At 42.3% G+C, this 21015-nt stretch overlaps 2 protein-coding genes across 4 annotated transcripts in view; one reads left to right on the top strand and one right to left on the bottom strand.

Moving 5' to 3' along the window:
• Positions 1 to 4968: 4968 nt before the first annotated feature.
• HPF1 (histone PARylation factor 1) lies at positions 4969 to 20540 on the top strand. 3 transcript variants are annotated; one of them, XM_077815458.1, is made up of 9 exons: positions 4969 to 5074; positions 5779 to 5938; positions 6809 to 6995; positions 7827 to 7925; positions 10301 to 10451; positions 13665 to 13718; positions 15707 to 15794; positions 16481 to 16653; positions 20264 to 20540. In XM_077815458.1, the coding sequence occupies exons 1-9, from the start codon at positions 5033 to 5035 to the stop codon at positions 20393 to 20395; spliced, it is 1086 nt and encodes a 361-aa protein (XP_077671584.1). In that variant the 5' UTR covers positions 4969 to 5032; the 3' UTR covers positions 20396 to 20540. The 3 variants fall into 3 exon arrangements, with proteins under 3 accessions (XP_077671584.1, XP_077671585.1, XP_077671586.1); XM_077815460.1 differs by lacking the exon at positions 4969 to 5074 and adding an exon at positions 5375 to 5632; XM_077815459.1 differs by lacking the exon at positions 13665 to 13718.
• The window catches only part of CLCN3 (chloride voltage-gated channel 3), a 124587-nt gene continuing 120898 nt past the window's right edge, over positions 17327 to 21015 (bottom strand). Inside the window, exon 16 of the transcript XR_013345948.1 lies at positions 17327 to 18040. The gene's annotated coding sequence lies outside the window, so the exon portion shown is untranslated. The remainder of the gene's footprint in view (positions 18041 to 21015) is intronic.

The following is a 21015-nucleotide window of genomic DNA, read 5'->3' as shown; positions in this document are numbered from 1 at the left end:
AATTTTTCAAGTATTACTTTTCTCAAGGGGAGGAGAATGCAGCCTCTGCTTCCATGCCAAAAAAACTGGCTACAGAAAACTGTCTCTCAGGCGCAGAATCTTACACACAGACCTTGAGATCCTTCATGGGAGATTTAGGTCTTGTCTAAACTATGAGAGTAAGTTGACCTAAGTTAAACTACTCCAGCTAGGTGAACGTAGCTGACATTGACATTGCTTAGGTCGACTTACTGCAGTATCTACACAGCACTGCGTCAACAGACGCTCTCCCGTTGACTTACCTTACTCCTCTCATTCCAGTGGAATACTGGAGTTGACCAGAGAGCGCTCCGCAGTCAATTTAGCGGGTCTTCACTAGATCTGCTAAATCAACCCCAAGCACATCGATCGCAGCAGCTGATCCCCGGTAAGTGTAGATATGGCCCTAGACACATGGCTGAACTGGTTTTGACTATTGCCTTTAGTGTATTGTATACACGCCTGCTTTCTAGTAACGTTAGTCATATGCATGGTGTTGTGCTGTGTATTAGCATTTGTAACCATCTCCCCTAGTAGCAACTGGTAAATGGCTTCACTTAATGGCAATTCTCCAAGCATCAGGAGTCAAAGATCCTTTTAAACAGATTCATGAATTTATAAGAACAAAGTAGCTGTAGGAGTAGGCTATTCAGAGACTCATTTTTTTTGGTGTGATCAAAATATGTTTCTCTATTTATTTGGATCAGAGCAGAGGCAAGACTTTGGTTTGGGAGTGGACTTATTCCTAAATATGACTTTCTCCCTTCAAAATCCTAAAATAATAAGACTTCAGACCACACTTTCCCATATGATTTGGCTTTGCTCCAGGTCCTTGATTTAAATGACAGTGTAGATCTTTTGGATCAGAATGCTGCGCCTATAGGAAATATACAAGTAATTCTGAGCTGTGAGTTAACTGCTCTTGAGTAATACGCTTGATGCAGACTAGTAATTACAGGTGTCGCCAAAGTGGATGCTAAACTTATACCAACCAGTATACGTAACTCAGAACAAAGTGTGCATACGAACATGCAAACCTTCACAATGAAAGATAAACATATTTCCTCTCATCTCTATTTGAGTTCTTCTATTTAAATATTTAAAATAAGGCAATCTGAAATGTCAGCTTCAATCTTAAATTTTTCCATGGGCAGATGTCTTACAGTATCCTGATGAGTCTTTTCGGGATGACATCATTTTTTATTTTTTTTCCTCCTCCTCTGTGCTTGCTTTCTTTATTCAGATGGAATTATACAGTCTGCTGCAGAGGAGGATGGGCAGAGTTCCAAAATGATAGGTCAGTGTGAGGAGCAGTGATGTGGTGACTCAGCAGAAGCACTGTTCCTTTGGAGCAGAGCTGTTCACTCACAATCTTCCTGGAGACCAGTCTAGTCTCTGACAATGACTATCTCCCAGTCCCTCCCTTATTCTTATACTGATATCAGACCAGGGCAGTGGAAGGGAGAGGAAGAACTCCACTGAAACTGAAAATGTGAAATTACCCTGCAAAGATAAAAATTCTTTTGCTAAATAACAATCCTAGTAGCAGAATTTGCCTACTTTGTACAGTTTTTGATTACCAGGCAGGTCTTCATTAAAAAACCGTATTATCTTTCAAGACGTCTTATTTCATTTTGCATGTTTGTAAATACATATTCTGGCAGTACAATGAAAGCTAACTAAACAAACTGAGGTTGGTGATTTGTTTTTTTTTTTTTTAATAGCTTTAGTTCTTCTAGTGGCACTTCTTAAAATCTAAGCATATGACTATGAAATTAGATTAAATTGCCTATTTTTGTTTAAAGGCAATAGGAAACCTTCTGAATAAGACAGGCAGATGGGTTTCCATCTGACACAAACACCTGTCAAAATATCTTTTTGTAATCAGGTCTTTAAACTTTTTTGATTTGCTAATCCCTTACAAGAATTGAAATGGCTCCCTCTTGTGGCAAAAGAAAAGCAGCAGATATTTCTTTGAACAGATGCATTCTGTAGCCATAAAAATCTGATCCAGATTTGAATCAGACACTTGACCCCCACCCCTCCTCCAAGATTCAAGGGGTTTGGGTTTGGCAATGGCAGAGGGATAGGTCACACTTCCTGTACCCATGTGCAGAGGGAAGTTCCCTGTTTGGTTCTGTCACTCCTCACATGGAATGTGGGAAGGTTATACTCCTCCATGTCCTCCTCCCTGTCCCCCATGGTCCTCAGTAAGTCTGGAGGCCTGCATGTTGGGAGGAAGAGGTATAGAGGATACATATAACAAAATCCAAACACTTTTGGTAAATCCACCCAAGAGCTAATGAAGCTCTGGTTTTACTACATCTTACAGAGCCCTCTCCACATTGGGAGCCCCCTCTTAAATGTGTGTCCCTGGGACAGCCACCAGTACAGAACTTCCTAACTACAATTGAGTTGCTATGTCAGGGAGCCATGCGATTTGGTGCTTCTTCCAAGGTTGCACAAACTCAAACATCATGGCAGAAATGTTAAGAGGAAATGTGGATCATCCACCACCTCAGATTTCTTTCACCAAGTCAAAGATCCTATTGGGATCCGGGAAGTGCTAAAGGATTCTCTTCCCCTTCCCCCCCGCCCCCTCCAGCCTAAGAGAGGGGATCTACAGGACCTGGAAACCAAATAAGTATGGGGGACAACTAATGAAATAGCATGCAGATACACAATTCAGATCAGAGTTTGGATTACGACCCCAGCTCTACCAAATTCAGTAACAGTCATAGGCAAAGGTTTGATTCAGGCCCTTCTCAACTCTTGAAAGGTTTTTCCAGAGAACCTGCTGTAATGATCTTTAGGGAAAGACACAATTGTAGCATTGAATTGTGTTAACTCGCATCCAAAGTTATCAAATCCCAATGCTGTATACTATGCAAATTCTTTTTTTTTTTTTCTTTCCCCCTTCTCGGCACATATCACTGATCTCAGCCAAGATGATACAGTGAAAAGAAACAGATTCCTAGTGAAATGTTTTTAATAAGAATGACTTCCTAAAGGCTATTTTGAACAATGTAGTAGTTTCTAATAGAAACTCCTCCTTTTGGTTTCAGTATCTTCACATCTCCTGTGAATGTGAATTTTCCCTCACTGGAATATGTTACTTTACTGATACTTAATAGTAAAAGCTCCAGACTGGCCAGGCAGAGTAGGATTCAGTACAAAGGTTTTCAGTATTGCTATAAGATCAATTATCTTGCCAATAATCATTTCTGAATCAGTATAAATAAAAAAATACAAATTTCATTCCCTTAAATCTTGCACTACATCATCAGATTATTATGGCATTTTCTTAGATTGTGAATATTCTTTAACTGTACTTGCATTTAAAATGTTTTTGTGACTTATCCTCATGAACAAGACATAATAATTAGACTTTACAACCGATTCATCTTTAATAATCTCTCCTCAGCCTCAGTGAGTCAAAGCCATAATCGCATTGTTACTCCTCCCCAGATTCTATCCATATAAAATTGATATTCTGCTTTGAATCTGGGATTCTAGAGATGAGAGCATTTTGATTGATATAGATGGCACTAACAGTTGTTGTTGACTGGCTGCCCCAAAAACAAGCTGCTTTCCAGAGATGGTGCTGAATGATCATTCAGTACAGCCCATTCAATCTATTTTAGATACTTTTGGTACTTATTACCTCTCACAATGTCTTTAATGTATTTATCCTGGCCTCAGTCCTGTGAGGTAGGGGAAGTACCATCTCTAGTTGACAGATGGGAAGCTGAGGCACAGAGACCCTAGGTGACTCACCTAAAGTGACTAGTCATACAAGAGGCCTTTAGCAAAGCAGGGAAATGAACCTGAATCTCCCAAGTTCTAGACCAGACTTTAAGAACATAAGAACGGCCATACTGGGTCAGACCAAAGGTCCATCTAGCCAAGTATCCTGTCTTCCGACAGTGGCCAATGCCAGGTGCTTCAGCGGGAAGGCTGGTCTTTGTCTCACACTCTCCTCCTGTTGTCATACACTGATTGGAAAATGTAATGCATAGGAATTGTACTCCTCCACATTTTTTTTTCTTTATAATGAGGTAGTGTGCTACAGTGGACATGGGCCTGGCCTTGGAGGCAGGAGATGGGGATTCTATTCCTGGCTCAGCCACTGAACACTTTGGGTAAATCCACCCAAGAGCTAATGAAGTTCTGGTTCCACTACATCTCCTTGAGCAATTCACTTCATTTCCCCACTTAGACGATGGGGACAATGACCCTATGGAAAGCATTTTGAGCCTTAACACTTATATGGCACATATATATGCAAATACACAAGACTTAAGGCCCAAGTGCTTTTTTAATTACCCTAACAAAAACAGAGGCAATAGCTAACCAAAGAGGGCTTTTGTGAAGACCAAAACTTTGAATTTTCTGATATCTGTGGAACTAAAATCTCTCAGCTTTCTAAAATGTATTTTCCTACCATATTATAATGTATTGGACCGCTTGTGGGCCGTGCCTAAGCTATCCACGGCACAACTCTCAGGAAGGTGCAAAGATGGCCACGTTTTCCTAAAACTAGCCATGCAGAATTGGCGGTGGTTCAGAGAAGTGCAGTGAGCACGTGCTAATGTAAATAATCCCACTCTTTCCCTTTGAAAGTGGAATAAGAGGGGACATGACAAAAGTACATCCCGGGACTGGTACATGGGTCCCTCACTTGTAACATGGGGATGGGGGAGGCGCAGCTGAATTAAATGATAGGTGAAAAATCAAAACGGGCAAAGAAATAATGTTTTCAAACCTGTACTTGGGGTGTGGGACTCCCAGACCCCTAAAGCTGCAGAGGGGGAAGGGACCGCGAGCGACAGTCCAGCCCAGCCTCTGCCCCGAACCCCGCAGCGCCGCCTGGCGGAGACCAAAGGCAGGGCCGGGCTTCCCCGGACTCGGCAAGGCAGGGGGCGGTGCCCTGGCGCTCCGACGCGGTGACGTCACCCGGCCATGACCTCGGAAGTGCCCGGCGGGGGCGGGGCGGGATGCTGCCGGCAGAAACATGACAGGAGGCGGGAAGCGGAGACCCCGCGCCGGGGAGCAGGTACCGGCCGAGGGCGGCGAGCTGCGGCAGCCCTGCCCCGGGGCGGCTGGGAGCCGGGCCTGCTCCGCGCGGGGGCGGCCCGCGGGCGCCGCGCTGTGAGGAGGAGGCGGCGGCGGTCACTGGCCGGCCACAGACCGGGCTCCTGGGTCCTCGCCCTGGCGCGGCCGCTGCTCAGAGCAGGTCTCGGTGACGCGCCCCGCCGGCGCCTTGTCACGGGCCGCGCTGCCGCCGGCGGGGCGGGGAAAAGGGGCGCGGCGGCGGCGGCGGGGCGGGCGAACCGGCCAGGCCTCCGCTCCAGGCTGGGCCAGGCGGGGACCCCCCCGCCTGCTGGCCTCTTCGCCAAGGGCTGGCCGGTGTTCCCGGTGTCTCCTGCGCCCCGCCAGGGGCTGTGACGAGGTTACAGAGGCGCGACGAGAAGTTCCCTGAGTCCATTAGACCTATTCCTGCAGGTCCTCTGCAGCCATTACCATCAGCGTGGCCTTGACCCCCTCTGTATGCGCCTGGAAACGTGCACCCAACCTAAAACCTGTCACATTCAGCATGTGACCTTCCGTGCCAGTGCGTAAAACTCCTTTTTAATCCCCAAAGAGCGCCCTCTCCTGCGCTCCAGAGTCGTAGGACCTAAGCCCTTTGTTCCAGTACAACAAGAGGGTCTTCCCCTGAATTAACATGAAAATGTGCATTTCGTTGCTGTTTACTTGCAGTGTGAGAAAACTAAAGAAGTCAAGAAGAGACGGTCCAACCAGGCAGATGTTCCTGATCAGCTGCGTCAAGAAGTAGAAAGTTGCTATCAGCTCAGGATGCCTGAAGACTTTTATCAGTTCTGGAAGTTCTGTGAGGAGCTGAAGCCTGACAAGCCAAGTGGTGGGTTCTAAAAAAAAGAGGACTTCTGCATGCTGTGTGGCTTAACTTGAGTTTTCAAAAGCAACCTGAAGGCAGTTTTTAGTGGCAAAGGCAAGTGGGAAGCTTTTAGAATGATTTTTCCAGTTTAGAGACAGGCTAGTGTTTCCCCAACTTTGGTATAACTTTAGGCTGGACAAAAAGTGTATCATAGACTACAAAATACATCTCTGTTTAAAGGTGTGTGTGTGTGCATGTGTTTGTCCGCTTCAGTTTGCGGATAGTTAAGTAATGGACCTGTTTGAGAGTGAAGAAGTTAAGATTAATTCAGGAACACTCTTAAGAATCTGACCTTGAAAATAATGAGTAAATTTATTTTTAATGTTTAGGATTTACTTGTTAGCTTTCAGACATGCCGCTTTTTCATAAATATTTTTTCAGGTCAGCTAGGGGATGTTTGGGGCATAGGGAAAAATTTGTCTCCTAAAACAGACTGTTTCTAGATGTTTTGGTCTAGAAACAACAGCTGAAAATAAATCAGCAGAGATTGCTAGAGGCGGATAAAAACAGGTTATTTTTGGGAAAAAAAAGTAGTAGGGCAATATATCTTTGTGGAAGGAAAGCTGTCTGAATCGGAGTACTAAAAGCTGTAAATGCACAGGTTAGAGTACCTTGTATGAGGGAGAATAAACATGAGTTTGAGGTCTGATTGTTTGGCTTTTAGACTTGCTGTGTTATACCTAAGCAATGTGAATTTGAAATGTGCTATAATAAGCACAGCTTCAGTTTTGTTCATGTCAACTTTCCATTTAGAAATGGAAATGCCTTATGGCTGAGATCTTGCTTTCTGCATGCACAAGAAAATGTCAGACAGTTGATCATTTTGTTTTTCAGAAGCACTCATATCAAGTATTGGCCTTCAACTAGTTGGACCATATGATATTCTTGCTGGAAAACACAAAAAAACAAAATCAGCAGATCTGAACTTCAACCTTCACTGGAGGTTTTTTTATGACCCTCCTGAATTTCAGACTATAATTGCTGGGGATAGCAAAACTCAGTATCACATGGGATATTTCAGGTATTACATTTTATATATGGTCCTCCTATAATAAATGTGTGTATCTTTTTCTCCATTTCCATTGATGTGTGTAGTGTAAGAACTCTGCACTGTTGTCAAATGATAGAACCTCTACTTCTTACCCCCTTCCATCAGATAGATGACACTTTAGTTGTCATTTTTAGTAATTAACATTATAGGGCAAAATGTATTGAAAGGACTGGTGATGTGTGTTAAAAGACTATCTAAAACCCAAACAAACCCTGTTTTAATTGTAATGATGTTTTTAATTATTGCCATGATGTTCTGGAGCAAATGGTTATCTGCTGCTGGGGTAGGATAATGGGGAAGAGAACTGTGTGTTTTTGTTTTTCCTTTTCTATACTTGAGTGTACCCGGCAACACTGGAAATATATGCTTCTGCCTTATTTCTTCTGCACAGAGCCACTTCTTGTCAAGATCTCTCTGCTGCTTCAGCTAAAGAAGTGGCTCTGGTATAATTATTCTGTATTCAAATACTTAAAGTTGTGCATGTGAATCTAGTGTGATTCAATACTGAATTTACGCTTTTGGTGGTCTCTGCTGTATGCAGTGACTAATTAATCGTTATTCTAAGTGGCATTCTCTGAGAGGCAAAGATTGGAGACTGCAGTGTGTCTGGTGGGGGTGGGGGGGAGGCTACAAAGGCGCATGGAAGTAAGGGGAGGTTCACATTGTTGTTGCCTGTGCTTTTAACTGTCCGGTGATAAACGTAAGACTTCAGGCTCCAGTACTCCATTCAGCATCTCTTGTGTATGCTAACTTCACTTTAAAGAGAGAAACCCTAGTGTCTATATACATTTTGTTTTATAGGGATGTGCCAGACGAACTTCCAGCGTGGGTTGGTGCAAATGAAGCAAAGAAAAGCTGTGTAATTTCTCAAATTGGTGACAATGTATTTGCTGCAGTCAAGTAAGGTTTACAACTTCTGTTTCATAACTAAATTCAATTAGTTTTCCTCTAAGCTACAAAAAAGTACTAATGTGAAATACCTTTACTTCTGTTCTTCTGTGTCTCTCACACACACCCACCCACCTCTGTAGGTTTTTGACTTTGAAAATAATACTAAAGAAACATCTACAAAGATGGGTATCTTTCATAAGATTACTAGACCCAGAGTAAATTGGCTGATCAGCCTGGAACTTTGTGGTTGTACTAAAATAGCTGGGGTTGCTTTTCTTTATAAAATCCAGTGTATTGTTTCTGTAGGAACAGAGCATTTCAGTAGAAAATGATGATAGAGGCATTAACAGAAGCTATGATTTAAAAAAAATAAAAATTGCTTGTCAGAATGACTGAAGGTTGCATTTTGAAGTGAACTTTCGAAGGGGGATGAAACACAATAGTGAAAGGAATTCATATGCAGAACATTTTACTAAACCAAGAGTGTCTACCTCTACCTTATGTAATGGCAGGTTCATTGAAAATAGCCTTCTCCTGCTTTCAGCTAATAAAGTCCCATAGCTCAAGTTGTAGAAGTCTGTGCTGCAGTGCTGAACATCCACGGTTCAAACCTTAGTGGCAATGCATAATGGCAGAATTTTTACAGTTGTGCATGACAGAATTTGCATTTCATTTCCTTTTAAAGGAAGCTACATTCAAAAACTACATTTAAAAAAAAAAATTCTTTTAGGTTGCACAATCAAGCACTCAGGAGAGATAATGCCAAAATGAAGGTTGCATTCACAACCTTAATTTGGCCCCTTTGTGAGCATCATGATACTGTCTCTACAGGATCATGTATTATCTATATTTTCCGCCCACACACATTCTGCCTTACTAAGTGCGCAGGATAACTGGAGCTCAGGGACTGAATCTTGGTTATGTACTGAATGAGGCTGTCTGTCTGTCTCCTGCCTTATTTACTCTAGAAGTTAGAACAAGTACAGAGGATGAGGCAGAGGACTGCAGGAAGAGACAGGATAGTTTTGTTGGATGAGCAAAATGAGAGCTCAGTGGCTTTTGGTTGCAGTGTGTTAACTTTTTGAATGCCACATCTGATCAATTCTGAAATTTCAGAATTGAATGTTCTATGTATTGATGAGCAGAACCCTAGTAAAGTGGGAAGCTGAAAGGGAAAATGGGGGACATGTGGTGCCCTGACATCTGGTTATCAGACCCAGCAGCTTCAACCACCTCTATGTCTATAGATAAAACAAACCAGTTGGTGGCATCCATTAACACCATCCAGCATAAGAATACTCTATCTCAGCTTGCCTTTCCTGCCAATGCAGTTATAAAATAGTGACACCTTGAATGACTTGTCTGTCAGACAAAGAATAATAATGGCGGTGGGAGGGGAATGGATGGTGCAGCCAGAACCTCTGGCATGGAGGGAGAAAGGGGACACAGCCCCTAGCATGTGGCAGAGAGGGGAATGGGGAAGGACCCTGGTATGAGGGGAGGAGGAGAACGGGGAACAGAACTGCTGGCATGTGGGGAAGGATGAGGGGATTCAGGGAGGAGGGAGATGGGAGTTGGAGGAACGGAAGGAGCCTCTGGGGTGTATGATGTGCTCAGCCTCCAGAAGCAACAAAAGCTGCCACTCTCCAGTGGCTAAGGCAGGTGAATGCAGTATAAGAAAATTCAATTCTGGCCTTGCATCTGCCATCAACTTCATATGATGAGCAAGTCACTTAAATAAAAATTTTGTCAGGTTACACACCAGTTGTGTGTTCTTAATTTTTCTGGATAATCAGCCTGAGACACTTAGGGCCTCATTTTCAGGAGCACTCACAACTGAAAGGGCTGTCAACACCTCTGGAGAGAAGGAAAAAAAGTTAATGTTTGTGAGGCACTCTGAGCCAGCAGTGATAAGCATCGTAGAAAAGACCAGAAGAAAATGAATAACTTTGCATTCAAGTCAGGGTTTGGATGATGTGTAGCAAATAAGGCATGAAGCCACTCATTGAATGATTACAATTTAAAAAAAATCACAGCTGTTTCAGTTGATATGCACTCTCTGGCCCCTATGCACCTTATAGGAGCAGGTCCTGTAGAAATAGTATGAGCATATAACTTGAAGCCTGCATCATAATACATGTGCTTAAGACAATACAGGCAACCTTAATTCTAGCATTTCCTAATTTTTGAGTGCTTGACTGTAACCTAATAGCTTTTTGTATGAAATGGTCATACACATTCACAATCTTTGATTAGCCAATTTTTTGGTTAAGAGATTAGGGGACTAGAATATATATTATATATATAAATTTAAAAAAACCCAAAACTTTCTAGATCCTGAGAAAGGTGACCTGCTGTGTAATGAGTCTTCCTTTGTGTTTCAGATTGTTTTTGTCAAAAAAGCTTAAGGAAGTGACAGATAAAAAGAAAAGTGGTATTTTGAAAGACATAGATGAAAACCTTACAAGAACAGCAAAAGAATTGGGTTATTCACTGGAACAGAAAACCATGAAGATGAAACAAAGAGATAAGAAAGTACGGGTTTTTTGTTTGTTTTTTTCCCTGACCAACTAGATAGAAAAGTTGCTCTCCCTAAACTAATGCACTTTAACTTTTTCTGTCCTATTCAGCTAAGAAACTTAGATGAAGCAATCTTCTGAGCATTGACTAAGGGGTGACATTGTCTAAAAAGTCTGAAGAGTTGCTCCCCTAGTTCCTTCCTGTGCCCGAAAGGTGGAGTCTGTTGGCTGCAGTTTTCAACTGCACAGGAAATCAACTCAGTCCACTTCTAATACTACATATAGTGGCTCACTGCTACCAGATTGCCAAAACAGCATGTAAACGTCCTCTTGTGGACATTATATGATATCACCATTATTCTAAAATGGTTGTTTGGTATACACTTATTTTGGAGGAGAGCTCTAGCGTGCCTGTATGGCTGGTTTGAGTCTTAACTCAGCAATTTATTAATCATAGATGGCAACCGTTCCTATGAAATGTTATGCCATGTAGTGTTGCAGGAAACCTCTCTGTATCATGGTGGCTGCTTACTGCCTCCTAAGCACCCCATCCTGGCCAAGTGTGCTACTGCAGCCCCCACCCCAGTTTTCTCCTTCACAGTGTGCCTTAAACTCTACACAGTCCAAAGATTAAACTGGATCCCAACTGGGGAATGTTTTATTCAGTCCTCCAGTACACACTGGCCCTTCAGGCCGCAACTCTCAGTGTCTCTCTCCCCTTAGTTAAGGGGGTTCCCAGCCCTGTTTCCTAGAGCTGGCTCACAGTTCTCTGCAGGAGCCAGTCTTGCTCTCTGCAGCTCCTTCAGCCAGCTACAGGCTTTTTCAGGCTTCTGTCTTCTGAGCATCCCCCAGCTCACTGCTGGAGCCAACAGGCATGACAGTCTCAGCTACTTCTCTCACGCGCATACTTCCTGCTGCATTTTAAGTTGAATATCATCCGATTCCTCTCAGATGAGCCTCATCTTTAGAGCCCAGCAAATCTGCGAATATCACTTTATCTCTGGGGACCATGTTTGTGGTTTGGATGCGGATACAAATTTTGTATCCGCGCAGGGCTCTACTCGTGTTGTAATCAGCACTGGTTTAACCCCAGGCTCTCCAGCCCAAAGGCAAGCCAGCCTGTTACATATTCCAACCTCCACACTACCAAAAAACCAAACCCAAATGTCCTGTGCAATCTTCCACTAGCTAAAGGAGGAGTAGTGCTGAGGTCATTCTTCATCTGATGGCTACTGGATGGCAGGATCTGACCCATCTAAGTAAGCCAGCCAGCTGTCCACCTTTTTTTGTTCTTTAAGAGCTATATAAACTTCCAGTGTTGGGGAAATAATGCTTTTTCCTTTTGAGAGAGTACCTGCTGCTTAAACAGCCATGTGTAGCTCCTCTGTCAGTGAAGGGAGGATCATATTACAATTAAATTTACCATTTTTAAAAGCAAACATTAACTTTTAATGGGCATTTACTGAAGGTTGCACAAAGGAAATAAATTGTAGAATTACTGAAGTACAACATAGCAATTTTTTATGTGTATATCTTCAGTAGGCCAATGAAGAAAAGCTACTAACATGATTAGAGAACTTCTAGCTGGATACCTGCTATGGGGGAAGGGATAATCTCAAATTTGATCAATTTTCCAAGTACTACAGATTAAGTAATATAAAACTATGTCTGTTACATGTGTAAACTTGAAATAAAAGTATATCCACCAGCGTCTTAACTGAAAAAAAGAAAATAGGTGAACACTATAAAGCCACTGGTGAGCACTCCCTCAGCTTTTAGACAAAGTCAAATCAACCTCCATTATTTAACAAGGAAACTCTTAGACCTCTCTTTATTTTGAGGCAAAGTACCTTAAGGCACATGCTCTGAGAATTCTTGGAAAAGTCAGTTTGACTAAGGGTGTTTAGGGGCAGAAATTAAATATAGATTTAAAACTCTTAATAGAATCGTAGAATATCAGGGTTGGAAGGGACCTCAGGAGGTCATCTCGTTCAGTCCCCTGCTCAAAGCAGGACCAATCCCCAACTAAATCATCCCAGCCAGGGCTTTGTCAAGCCTGACCTTAAAAACTTCAAAGGAAGGAGATTCCACCACCTCCTTAGGTTATGCATTCCAGTGCTTCACCACCCTCCTAGTGAAAAAGTTTTTCCTAATATCCAACCTAAACCTCCCCCACTGCAACTTGAGACCATTACTCCTTGTTCTGTCATCTGCTACCACTGAGAACAGTCTAGAGCCATCCTCTTTGGAACCCCCTTTCCAGTAGTTGAAAGCAGCTATCAAATCCCCCCCTCATTCTTCTCTTCTGCAGACTAAACAATCCCAGTTCCCTCAGCCTCTCCTCGTAAGTCATGTGCTCCAGCCCCCTAATCATTTTTGTTACCCTCTGCTGGACGCTTTCCAATTTTTCCATATCCTTCTTGTAGTGTGGGGCCCAAAACCGGACACAGTACTCTAGATGAGGCCTCACCAATGTCGAATAAAGGGCAACGATCACGTCCCTCGATCTGCTGGTAATGCCCCTACTTATACAGCCCAAAATGCCATTGGCCTTCTTGGCAACAAGGGCACACTGTTGACTCATATCCAGCTTCTCGTCCACTGTAGCCCCTAGGTTCTTTTCTGCAGAACTGCTGCCTAGCCACTTGGTCCCTAGTCTGTAGCAGTGCATGGGATTCTTCCATCCTAAGTGCAGGACTCTGCACTTGTCCTTGTTGAACCTCATCAACAGATTTCTTTTGGCCCAATCCTCTAATTTGTCTAGGTCCCTCTGTATCCTATCCCTACCCTCCAGCGTATCTACCACTCCTCCCAGTTTAGTGTCATCTGCAAACTTGCTGAGGGTGCAGTCCACGCCATCCTCCAGATCATTAATGAAGATATTGAATAAAACCAGCCCCAGGACTGACCCTTGGGTACTCCACGTGATACCAGCTGCCAGCTAGACATGGAGCCATTGATCGCTACCCTTTGAAGCCGACGATCTAGCCAGCTTTCTGTCCACCTTATAATTCATTCATCCAGCCCATACTACTTTAACTTGCCTGCAAGAATGCTGTGGGAGACAGTATCAAAAGCTTTGCTAAAGTCATGGAATAACACGTCCACTGCTTTCCCGTCATCAACAGAGCCAGTTATCTCGTCATAGAAGGCAATTAGATTAGTCAGGCATGACTTGCCCTTGGTGAATTCCTGCTGACTGTTCCTGATCACTTTCCTCTTCTCTAAGTGCTTCAGAATTGATTCCTTGAGGACCTGCTCCATGATTTTTCCAGGAACTGAGGTGAGGCTGACTGACCAAGCTGGAAACAAACTAAAATTAGCATACTTGATGGTTCAGTTTTTGGACCAAGGGGATGGTAGTAATTTGAGGATACTGCAAGTGAGATTTCAAGTTTGCAAAAGACATGACAAGTGGAGGCAGACCAAATGAGAAATAATGCACGTGGATTTTGATTATTTAGACTGAGTCAGCACGGTATGGCAATGCGAATGTGGAATGATGTAAAACAGCCTGGTTTCTTGCTGTAGTCTAATGGAGACAAGTTCTAAATTGAGCTAAAGAGCACACTGAAAAGAAAAGGCGAGGGAGTCAGGATGTTTGTGCATGGTGATGGGGTAACTGATATTCACCCATAGCTGCAGAAAAAAGGGGCAAATTGAATACGTTGTACTTAAGAGATAACATACAAAACAAGTGGTATTACCTAAAGAACTAGCTAAGCCTTCTGGAATAGCATGAAGTACTGGTCTCTCTTTACCCAGGGTCAGATATTATTCCCTTAAAGCAGTGGTTCTCAAACTTTTTTTTTCATGGACCACTTGCAAATTGCTGAGGGTCTTGGTGGACCACTTAATGATCTTTCCAAATGTTGTTTGTACCACTAGCTAACTATTGTAAAGTGCTTTGGATAAAAGCACTATATTAAAAAAACTCTTAATAATAATCGTTTTTTTGTTCTACAAATAAAAGCACACAACTCATATTTTAATATCGGTAGTCTTACCTTTCTAATGCGATGGATGTGCTCTCTCTCCTCTGCCACAGCAGCCCCCGAGCTGGATCTGGGAAAGGAGGGGCGGGTGTCTTTCCCTCTCTCCCCCACCACAGCAGCCCCTGAGCTGGAGCTGGGAAAGGGGTGGGGGTCTCTCCCTGGCCGCAGCAGCCCCCAAGCTGGAGCTGGGAAGGAGAGCCCCGTTTCTCCCCAGCAGCTGCAGCCCTGGAGCTGGGGAAAGTCACCTCTTTCTCTGCCACCGCAGCCCTGCATGTCCCAAATTCCTGCCCCCTGTCACCCACCCTCTTCTCACCCCACTGCCCCCTCCAACCTACCCCTTATTTTTCCCCCCAGTTTACCACCTCACCTTACACGTGTGTCTTTTCTCCAGGGTCCAGGCACCTACGTAGTGGAGCCACGCCTGCATGGCTGCACTAATTAGGTGGATGGCCCTTCATTGTTGCATGTGCGGGCACCCAGGTGCGCACCTTAGAGGGAACTATCCGTGAACCACCTGAATGGAGCTCAGTTTGAGAACCTCTGCTTTAGAGCATAGAAGTGAACAAGAATACCACTGTCTATAGAGATTCAAGTATTAAGGTTTTTTATCTTCCAAATGATAGGCTTCATAAAATCAGTACTGCTCAGTCTTTCTACTGAAACACCCTTCCTCACCTAATAAAGGTTTAAGAGCTCGGGGGCTGCTGCGGCGGGGGAGAGAGGGCACATCCATCACATTAGAAAGGTAAGACTACTGATATTAAAAGTAAATTGAGATACTGGAAAAAACTTAAATATGATATAGCGCCATACATAGACCTGGTGGTCATTTTTCTTTTAACAAAACTGAAAATGCCTATAAGGGGATAAGAGCCAGTAGCAGTGTGGCTTGTTGTATAGTCTGTCAAAAGGAACAAATTGTTGTAGCATGCATTTAGATTAGCATTGCCTTCCATCAGTGATTGTAAGAATCCCTCTCTGCTCCCCCACCCTAGTCCAACAATTAGAATGCCCCATCACTGTGGGGTTTACAGTTAGTTGGGTAGATGTAAAATGCTGCAGGTGTTGTAATTTATTAAATTTGGAGGCAAGAGTGAACACTGTGTGACTTAGTACCTGGAATTCAGGCTCCAGGACCCAAAGTTACAGTTTGTTATATTCTGGTTGACCATTGGGAGTGATGTGCCAATGGTATAGCGGGAGCAAAGTGGTATCTTATGTAGCTGATGTTACTGTGTTCATCCCGTGATATACCATTTTTCTTTCCTTTATTCAGGTAGTGACTAAGACATTTCATGGAGCAGGTCTGGTTGTGCCTGTAGATAAAAATGATGTTGGATACAGAGAGCTCCCTGAAACAAATGGTAAACTGTTTTTTAGTTATATATATGTTTTAAAAAGGATCCTTGTTCAGATCCTTCTTCTGTTTTAGTCAAGTTGCACTCAAATACTTTTGCTGGCTGATGCAAAATCTAGACTGCATTTATACAAGGTAAGAGTATTAACAATATTGTGCGGAACAAAACAGCTCATCTTTTATTGTCATAACACTTGAATAGGTAGTTTTGGTTTGCATCAACATTTTGTTTTAATTGGGTGAAAACCACAGTCCAGTGAAATTCTGAAAACTATCCTGAAAAAAGCAATTGAAGCTGATTGCATTATAAACATATTGCTGAGGAAACAATTTACTTTTCATCTTATAATAAACAAGAGCAGATTTAAGTGCCATAAGACTTCACTCAACATGTATACTGAATCTTCAGGAGGCAGCACCTTGCGGTATTGCTTTAACTTCTGAGAATAACTGAAGTAACCCTGTTCCAGAGTCAGTGAGTTCTCAGCTGGTTCCACCTCCAACTTCAAAACCACAGACACTTTTCCTGTAACCCCATATTCTAGGGTTCTTTATGCTGCTTGAGTGAAAAAGATCATTTTGCTTCCTATGGCCGAAGTTGGTACATACTTAATTCAGATGCAGTGAATGAGTTTACATTTTAAATATCAGTGTGTAATTTACCTTTTTTTCTTTCGTTCTTTTTTAATACAGCTAATCTTAAAAGAATTTGTAAGGCCATTGTGGATGCTCCTAGCGATGACCAGAGGCTGAAAGCCTTTGCGCCCATTCAGGAAATGATCACTTTTGTTCAGTTTGCTAATGATGAATGTGATTATGGAATGGGGTATGAACTGGGAATGGACCTCTTTTGCTATGGGTCACATGTAAGTACTAAAACATACACTTAAAGTTGTGTTTAGGAGTAGAACAGGAATTAATTTGGGGGGGCTTTATTCTTGCCAAAAACCCTCAAGTTGACATTGGTTGCTATGTTACAGAACAAATATACAATAGGCCCTCAGTTTGTAGTTGCCTAATGGCTTATTCATATTCAATGAGGCCATCTGGTGTTTAAAGTTGCTTGAAAGAGTGTTCTTGCTGTCCAATATTACTAACTTAGCAAATATAGTACGCATGACTTGGCTATATATAAAGTTATTGGCCAGTTAGGCACCTAAAGATGCAGATAGGTGGGATTTACAAAAGCACCTATATCTTTAGGCACCTGAATACCTTTGTAAATCTAGCCCATTATTAACATCAAAATTAGTATCTCTTCTAAATTATTTGACTTTTTTCTAGCCCTAAGGCAGTGGTGCCCACATTTGTGTGTGTGTCACACCCCCTTACCAGTAATGGAATTGGGGTGGGGTAGGAGCTGGGGCAAGAGGCAGAGCTGGCCTGGGGATGGAGAAGGAATGAGGGTAGAGTTGTGCTGGGGCCAGAGCTGGGTTGGGGAGAACTCCCTCCCTGCCCCCATGGAGGCTGGCCCTGCTGTGCACCTTTTTCTCTCCTGCTTCCTCCCCCCCCCTTCAATCCCCCCAAACATTCCTTCCTGCCCCACAGTTTGGGGACCACTGCCCTAAGGGCTAGACTCTTATTTTAAAAAAAAAAAAAGTAGTTTCTTTGTTCTGCATAATCTGCTGCCGTTTATTTCATAGACGGGCACTGAGAATTAGTAATAAGTCAAAAATTAAACTTCAGAAGAAAGAAGCTTCAGCTTAGGTATAAGCATGAAAGGGTGATGCATGACACACCTGGTTTTATTAACCACATAACCTATTTTGCCTACCAGATAGAATTTTCCTTAATAAAATGCAGAAAGCTACAGTTTAAGGGACACTACCCAGTTCCATTTTACTTCCAAGATACAAGCTTTGTAAAATAAAATGCTACAAACTAAGCTCAGAAGTTGTTCAGTTTAAAAGCTTCCTATTAGATTTTTTTAAAAAACCATCTGCTGCAGTGGGATTTTTTGCATCCAAATACTGATGGTACTGTGCTAATTGATTTGAAAGAAGTGAAAGTTACTAGTCTGTGCTTTGTCCAGAGAGATGCAGCTGTTAAATTGTAGGGGGAAAACAAAGTATTAAACATTAATATTAAATCAATAGCGTTCTGACACTTTTTGACACCTACATTTACCAAAGTAACTTGACAATGTAGCATCTGTGAACCCTGGGTGTGTTCATCCTTTTAATCTGCAGTTCATTTGAGCCAGTCCAGGTGAAGCAGTACAGCCACAGCAGGAGTTGGGTTTTTTTACAATATCTGGAAGGAGCAATAGAGTGCCAGTCGCCTCAACCAAGCTAGCGTGCAAAATAAAAACCCATGCACTACTTGGTATCTGATAAGACACCGAAAGCACTAGAGCCATTCAAAGTACATATTCATTTCCCAGACTCTGAAATGTTAAACTGATTTAGTATTGAGAGAAAAATCCACTTTCTACTATTTTATAATGACTGATATTGCAGAACCTCATTCTCTCACTTGTAAAACAAATTTGTTAGGAGTGGGCAGAGAAATTTGAATGAAAGCATACCCCCCCCCAACCCCCTTCTAAGTAAAGGACACTTTCCAGTTCAAACCTCAGTGATTATGTGAGAACTTGGCTTTAACTATTGATCTATTGAATGTCTCTACATGGTTGTAAACGTTTTCACTTACTCTGTACCCAGTTATTCAAATATTATGTCCCTAGTTTCTAGTAGCTGTCACTATTGCATCAAGAGACAGGACAAGCACCAACACTAAACTCTCCATCCAGGGCTAACGAACATTGTTTTCTTGAAAATATATTTTCATTACTACTAAGACAAAGTCAGGTATCTTTGTAACCAGTACATGTTTACATACACATTTTAGTACAGTACCTTCATACATTGTTTAATTGTAAAATAGCTAATTGCTGTTGCTGCAGCCTTTACCGGACTCAGCAATTTTGTCTTCAGCTATATGCCATGGCAACAATTTTGCTGGTACAAGGTCGGCAACTGTGTTTTAGTCAGGTAGTGTAGCACTTGCACATTACTTACATACACTGAGTAATAAATTGCTACTTTAGTTAGATCTTTGTGATTTGTAAGTATTTCATAACTTGCAATATCTCTTGGAGGTAAGGGAAGAAAAGAAACTAACCAAAAAAACACCTTCCAGTCTAATATACTAGTTAACATGTCTTGAAAGACTAGTGCTGTTCTGCTACAGAATTATATTAGCTTGACTTTTAGATTCTGCATACACTTACACAGGTACTGACCGTGTTCTAGCATAAACATTGCTAGGGAATATCTAAAGTGCTTTTAAAATAGTGAACAGTTTTTCAGTCTTTCCATAATTTAACTTGCACATCCTTGCAGAGACAGGGCTTCACATTATTTGTCTGTCTGTTAAATGCCATACACACATTCACTTAACAAAACTATAGTTTGCCAGGGCAACTGTTACTCCTGCAGGAATTCTGCACCACTGCACAATTTTGCAGAAATTGACATTTCATGCCCAGAATTTCCTTCCCTGCATAGAAATGGGCTGCAGTGCTGCTAGCTGCCACTAGGGTCCACTGGACCCAGTAGAGCCCAGCTTGCACATAAAGACATGGCTGGGGGGAGGGGAAAGGAGCTAGAGGGATCCTGGCAACTGCAGTTCCCAGCATGCCCTGAGGAAAGAGGACAGGGTACAGGAAACTGTGCAACCCTGGGACTGAGGATCGGGCTGTTTTTGTCTGGGAAAGGAGGGGGCCCCCACAGCTGGGCTCTGAGAGAAAGGGCGTGCAGGTATCGAGGCTGGAGGCCTCTTGGGGGGGAGGGGTTGTGTGTGTCTGGCCCCCTGGCTGGGCTGGTGAGGCGAGAAAGGGGACAGAGAAACAGGAACTGGGTTGTCATAGGAATTTTTGTCTCAGCTTCTAGGGGAATTTTTGTCTCTCTATATTGTTACAGACTTATTTGCTGACAGGTATTTTGAAATGAATTACCAAAATAATTGAAACTGGCATGGTTATATATATAGTGTATGTGTGTAGAATTTTTAGGGCAGAATGCCCCAAGGAGTAAACTGTGTTGAATTTGCTTTGTCCTTGCTAATGGAAAATATCTGTTCTTAATATAGATGTGACAAAACAAGTGCTGCTAAGTAAAAACTCAGATACCCCCTTTACTAGAGTGAAGTTACAACTGGATGGTCAGAATAACAATGCTTGTACACAATAGTGTGAAAAGCCATAGTTTGGATTTTGCCACTTCAATTATCCTCATGTACTTCAAATGTCACTTTGAACAGGGGTGGGGGTAAACAGGAGCAACCTTATCCATAGTTCCTTAGCTTCTATTAAATCCTGCCAGATCCAGAGGAAAGGTAGATGGCTCTCATTGTGTATGATGATCTTGAAGATGATAAATTAGGGGCTGTGTTCATAGTCAGAGGAGGTGATGATGATGATTGTTCGGTCTGCCAAACTACTCACTCACTCACTTTCCCCCCATCATTTTGCAGTATTTTCACAAGGTTGTTGGTCAGCTGTTACCTCTTGCATACAACCTGTTGAGGAGGAACCTCTTTGCTGAGATTGTTGAATCACATTTAGCTAACAGAAGTGAAGAGAATGTGGACCAACTAGCAGCATGATCTAAAGAGAAGAGAGCTTAAGTATAACAATATTTCAAGTATTAGTGATGTTAAATTTGTTTTTTGGCATTAAACTGATGTAGGGGTTTTTCAATAGTAATATAAATAATGTTTGTGTGGGGTAAATAAAATTTTTTAAAATAAACTAAGCTAGCTTTCTTTATATATCCAAAGTTAGAAATGCTGTTGTTTTCTATGCCAGAGCTAGAACAGCAGTTCCTAAACTTCACTCAAGCTTGCGCTATGCTATGGGGAGCAAAAAAGGTACCTGTGTCCAACCTAACTTTCCCATTAGATGGTGGTATAATCTACGTCTCATAATAGGGGGCTGTTTTCCATCATGTAACAAATGTTTTAATTGTTTCTTTCAAAACCATGTTGAATGTTTTGTGATGGTCTAAGAACACTATCTACAGCTTGTAACACTTTTTTTTTTTTTACTATACTTTAGTATTCATTTATTACCACCATCAGCAAGGGAGCTGGGTTTGTCCACTCAGTAGTAGTGTCATGCTATCCAAGAAGGCGCTACTGCTGTAAGTTTGTGGACAGAAGCAATTTGATTCTTCAGTCTGTGCAAAATTCCAGTATGAATGGATAGTTGCCCTAGTTACTGCACA

The sequence above is a fragment of the Eretmochelys imbricata genome, chromosome 4 (genome assembly GCF_965152235.1).
Source record: "Eretmochelys imbricata isolate rEreImb1 chromosome 4, rEreImb1.hap1, whole genome shotgun sequence".
NCBI classification, from domain to species: Eukaryota; Metazoa; Chordata; order Testudines; family Cheloniidae; genus Eretmochelys; species Eretmochelys imbricata.
This window is presented reverse-complemented; position numbering and strand designations above follow the sequence as displayed.